Source organism: Cryptomeria japonica, chromosome 6 (assembly GCF_030272615.1).
Source record: "Cryptomeria japonica chromosome 6, Sugi_1.0, whole genome shotgun sequence".
Taxonomy (NCBI): domain Eukaryota; kingdom Viridiplantae; phylum Streptophyta; class Pinopsida; order Cupressales; family Cupressaceae; genus Cryptomeria; species Cryptomeria japonica.
In genome coordinates this window covers 440,835,765-440,840,083 of record NC_081410.1, presented here as the reverse complement: position 1 = coordinate 440,840,083, position 4,319 = coordinate 440,835,765, and the positions used below count along the sequence as shown (strand labels likewise).

The 4,319-nt window shown below is 36.8% G+C and overlaps 1 protein-coding gene across 2 annotated transcripts; it reads right to left on the bottom strand.

Moving 5' to 3' along the window:
• Positions 1 to 706: 706 nt before the first annotated feature.
• On the bottom strand, positions 707 to 3,688 carry LOC131037560 (pentatricopeptide repeat-containing protein DOT4, chloroplastic). Of its 2 annotated transcripts, none has more exons than XM_059207397.1 (2): positions 3,051 to 3,688; positions 707 to 2,918 (listed from the first exon to the last, which is right to left on the bottom strand). In XM_059207397.1, the coding sequence occupies exons 1-2, from the start codon at positions 3,559 to 3,561 to the stop codon at positions 1,408 to 1,410; spliced, it is 2,022 nt and encodes a 673-aa protein (XP_059063380.1). In that variant the 5' UTR covers positions 3,562 to 3,688; the 3' UTR covers positions 707 to 1,407. The 2 variants fall into 2 exon arrangements, with proteins under 2 accessions (XP_059063380.1, XP_057825740.1); XM_057969757.2 differs by having other exon boundaries at positions 707 to 3,265; positions 3,360 to 3,688.
• Positions 3,689 to 4,319: the final 631 nt, after the last annotated feature.

The window sequence follows — 4,319 nt, the reverse complement described above, 5'->3', positions numbered from 1 at the left end:
ATATGACGGTGCCTATTTTCCCTCTTATAATTCATTCAAACTTGAAAAATGAATGCATTCATTTTGATTGTTGATTTGTTGAGTTTGAAATTCAATTGATTTAACTTGTATTTGATTTGTCGGTCTGAATTTGTAGTTGTGATTTTGTTTGATGTTTAGTAAGGTGGTTTTGCACCATTTACTGTTTGTGCAAATACCTATAGTAAATGGAGTTAACCTATGTGGATGTGAGAGGAAGTATGGGAGAATGTGCATTAGACAGCAATTGTATATTAATTTAGAAATTTGATTATACAATGTGCATGTGTATATATACAATGTTTTGAGTTTTGCACCTTATTGAAATGGATGGTTATTGTAAATATGAGAGATTTATATAAATTATTAAAATGAATATTTTGGAGAAACTTATCCTATATTAGAAATGCATTTGCTTGTGTAGTTGACCATATTCATTGATCAACTAAACATTCACAGTGAACATGTACTAGGGCATTTGAATTATTTTATTAAACTCTTTAAAGTTTTATATTAGTTATATCGCAAAAGTTAATTGAGAGATTAGGTGGGCAAGAAGTGAACTGTTATTGGAACAAGGGGAGTTATTGAGTACTTTCTCCTAATGACCTATTGATGAAATAAATCACAAGTTAATATAAAACTCTTCTATATGTTTTGTATATTTTGCTGAAGGCAAAGTGATATCTAGTTACCAAACCAGTTTAATCCTCTTTCTATCAGCACCTTTTGCTGAGTATTTAGCTACCAGCCCAATTTGATCCTCTATTTCTGTTAACGTCACCAATAGTGCCTACAAAAAGACCACCCAGTCTTGGAAGGGTGAAAACAATTTGCAAACTCTAAGCTATTCTGGTGGAATAGATATTTGTCAGACCTTGGCCTTTGGCAGGGAATAAGGCAAAAATGGCTTCAATACATGGTTGATAACAATAGTTCGCTCCACTCAAACTCTTCAACGAAAAATTAAAAAATCAGAAGTTGAAGGGTTTGTTGTATATATCAACTTGGTTGCCTAATATACACTGCAGCTAAAGGTCGCTAGATACCTAGCTATCAGTCCAGTTTCATCCTCTGTCTCTGTTAGCATCTCCAGTAATTTCCACAAGAGCACCATCTGACATGGGGAAAACATAATCATCTCTCAGTTGATTCTGACATAGCAATTGTGGAGATATATTTGGCAGCAATGTTGTGCAAATCATCACATGACAAATGTTTTTTTTCTTGTGATGTCCTAGTTGTCCAACGACGTGCTCATGATCCCAAAAGCAATTGCATGCTTTTCACTGTGGCCATAGAGGACACTTCCTTTCTCCTCGACATCAAACAAAACAAATTTCAAGTCGGGAATATACCTTTTGTCCATCATCTGTCCAGCCAAGCTTTTTAGCTAAGTAAAAACTCTCCCATTTGTGAATGAAACCTGTCACCTACATGGAATGTATATATCTTATTCTTGATTTCTATCCAGCTGCAACCAGGTTTCTTTCCTAAACCCCTATCTTTCAACACATTTCTAATCTTTTCTTTCTCTTCCAAATTTCCAGTTGCAGCATATATATTTGACATCAATACATAATTTGAACTATTTTCAGGTTCTAACTCAAACAGGTGCTCTGCCACATGTTTTCCTAATTCTATATTTTTGTGACTTCTGCATGCACCCAGCAAGGCTCCCCATATACTAACATTTGGTTTCAGTGGCATGTTTTTGACAAAATCATACGCATCATTCAGATGACCTGCTCTTCCAAGAAGGTCAACCATGCAGGCATAGTGTTCCAGAGAGGGTTGAATGTTATTATCTCTACTCATGCAATCAAAGTATTTCCAACCTTCACCCACAAGGCCTGCGTGATTGCATGCAGATAAAATGGCAATGAAGGTGATATAATCTGGCTTTATGCAAGTTCCTTGCATTTGATGAAACAGTGTGAGGGCTTCATGTCCATATCCATGCATGGCATAGCCTGCAATCATTGCCGTCCACAAGGTTACATCCTTATGAGGCATGTTGTCAAACACTAGGCGTGCATCCTTTATGTTTCCACATTTACCATACATGTGTACAAGAGCACTAACTACATGGTCATTTGACTGAAATCCATTCCTAGTTATGTAACCATGGATCTCCTTACCCCGTTGCAGAACTGCTAAGTGAGCGCATGCTGGAAGAACACTTGTAATGGTAACAGCATCAGGTTTCATGCCTGACAGCATTTGATGGAAAAGTTTTAATGCTTGATCTGCATACCCATTCTGAGCATAGCCTGCAATTATTGAAGTCCACAAGATAATATCTTTTTGTACTATTTTGTCAAACACTTGGCGTGCACCTTCCATACTTCCACATTTGACATACATATCTACAAGGGCACTCTGCACGATGACATGTGAATCAATCTCGCCCTTTATCATATAGTTATGCACCTCCTTCCCCTGTTTCAGCAGTCCTATGCTGGCACACAGCTGGACAACACCAAGAACACTTATTTGGTCAGGTTTCATTTGCGTGACTAACATTTGGCGAAACAAACTCATGCCTTTGTTAGGCTTTCTATTCTGAACACAGCCTGTAATTATTGCATTCCAGGAAGCAACGGTCTTCTGACAGAGCCTGTCAAACACCCGGACTGCATCCTCTATACATCCGCACCTGGCGTACATGGCAACGAGGGAATTACACACAACACTTGACTCCAAACTATTTGTAATAATGTAATTGTGAATCTCCCTACCCAATCGCAGATTCAAACCTGGGAGAACACTCAAAATACTCGCAGCATCCGGTTTCATCCTTTGAATTTGCATTTGCCTAAACAACTTGAGAGCCTCGTCGAAATAGCCATTTTGAACACAGCCTGCAATCATCGCATTCCAGGACACCACATCTCTCTCTGACATTTTGTCAAACACATGACGTGCGTCATCCAAACTCCCACATTTGGCATACATAGAAACAAGAGCATTCCCCACATAAACAATGGATTCAAACCCATTTCTTCTCAAACATTCATGTATATACTTACCCTCTTCCAGAGCTTCTATTCCAGCACAAGCCTTGAGAACGCAGGAAAATGTGTAGCTATCCGGCTTTATGAAATACTGTTGCATTTGGTAATACAGCTTAACTGCTTCTTCACAGTCTCCATACATTGCATATCCTCTCATCATGGCATTCCACACAGGCGTATTATAACTACGTTCACGCATTTTGTCAAACATTTTGCGCGCATCCATCAGTCTGCCACATTTGGCATACATGGAGACGAGATTGGAACCCAGAAAAGAAGTTAACCAAATTTGAGCTTTAATGATAATGGCGTGAACTTGCTTACCTTGTTCCAGTGCCTTTCTATTTGCACAATCTTGAATGAGCGTTGCATATTTATCGCTGTGAAAACCCAAGTTAGGTTTATCCTCTGGATGTAAAATGGTTAGAGCGTGTTGAATATGGCTGTTCCTGCATAAAGCATTAAGGTCTGTGCTAGTTTTGTGATAAATCATCGGAAAGCAACCAAGAAAATTGACTTGTAACATTTTGTATTATTGTGATCAATGCGATAGGTATGGAAAGCTTGTGCAAAGAACCGAATCAATTGCAATGAGCCTGGTTCTACTGTGTTGTTGTTGGCATAAACCCTCATTAATAGTTATTTATATTTTTTTGTTTTGAAAGTGTAATAATAGTCACAAGAATTAGTTAATAATTGTGAATGCTTTTTATATTAGTAAAATATGGGAAAGAATTCACACTCATTACATGAAGTGGTAGGGAAGAGAGTTTCATAAGGTGTGAGACTAATTCTTAATAATTGTGAATGTTTTTTATATTAGTAAAATATGAGAAAGGTTACAAAGTCGTGTTGGATCATAGTTCCTACTAAAAATTGGCAAAACTATTTGCTATTTGGAGAATAAGCAATTTGAAAATAAATAAATGAAACAAAGAAATGATATTATAATAAAGTTTATAATATTAATTATATTTTAATATTAATAAACATAAATGCATTTAGTTATTTAATTCGAGTAAATGTCACTAATATCTCCTCAACAAGGAGGCTTTGTTCTTGGTAGGGAAACATCGGAGGGTGCACTTGTGGCCCATGAAGCTTTGCACTAAATTAACTCTTCACAGTCCCCTGGTTTCATAGTTAAATTAGACATGTTGAAAGCATATAATAAAGTATGTTGGTCTTTTCTTTTGAGAGTGCTTAAAAAGTTTGGCTTTTCGGATAAGTAGTGCAAATGGATCAAAAATTGTCTCTCTGGTGCACATTTTTCAGTTATTATTA

Coding starts and splice junctions, on each gene's coding strand:
- LOC131037560 (XM_059207397.1), bottom strand. CDS start 3,561: ATGTTACAAGTCAATTTTCTTGGTTGCTTTCCGATGATTTATCACAAA. Junction 2,919..3,050: donor AATAGAAGCTCTGGAAGAGG/GTAAGTATATAC, acceptor ACAAAATGTCAG/AGAGAGATGTGGTGTCCTGG.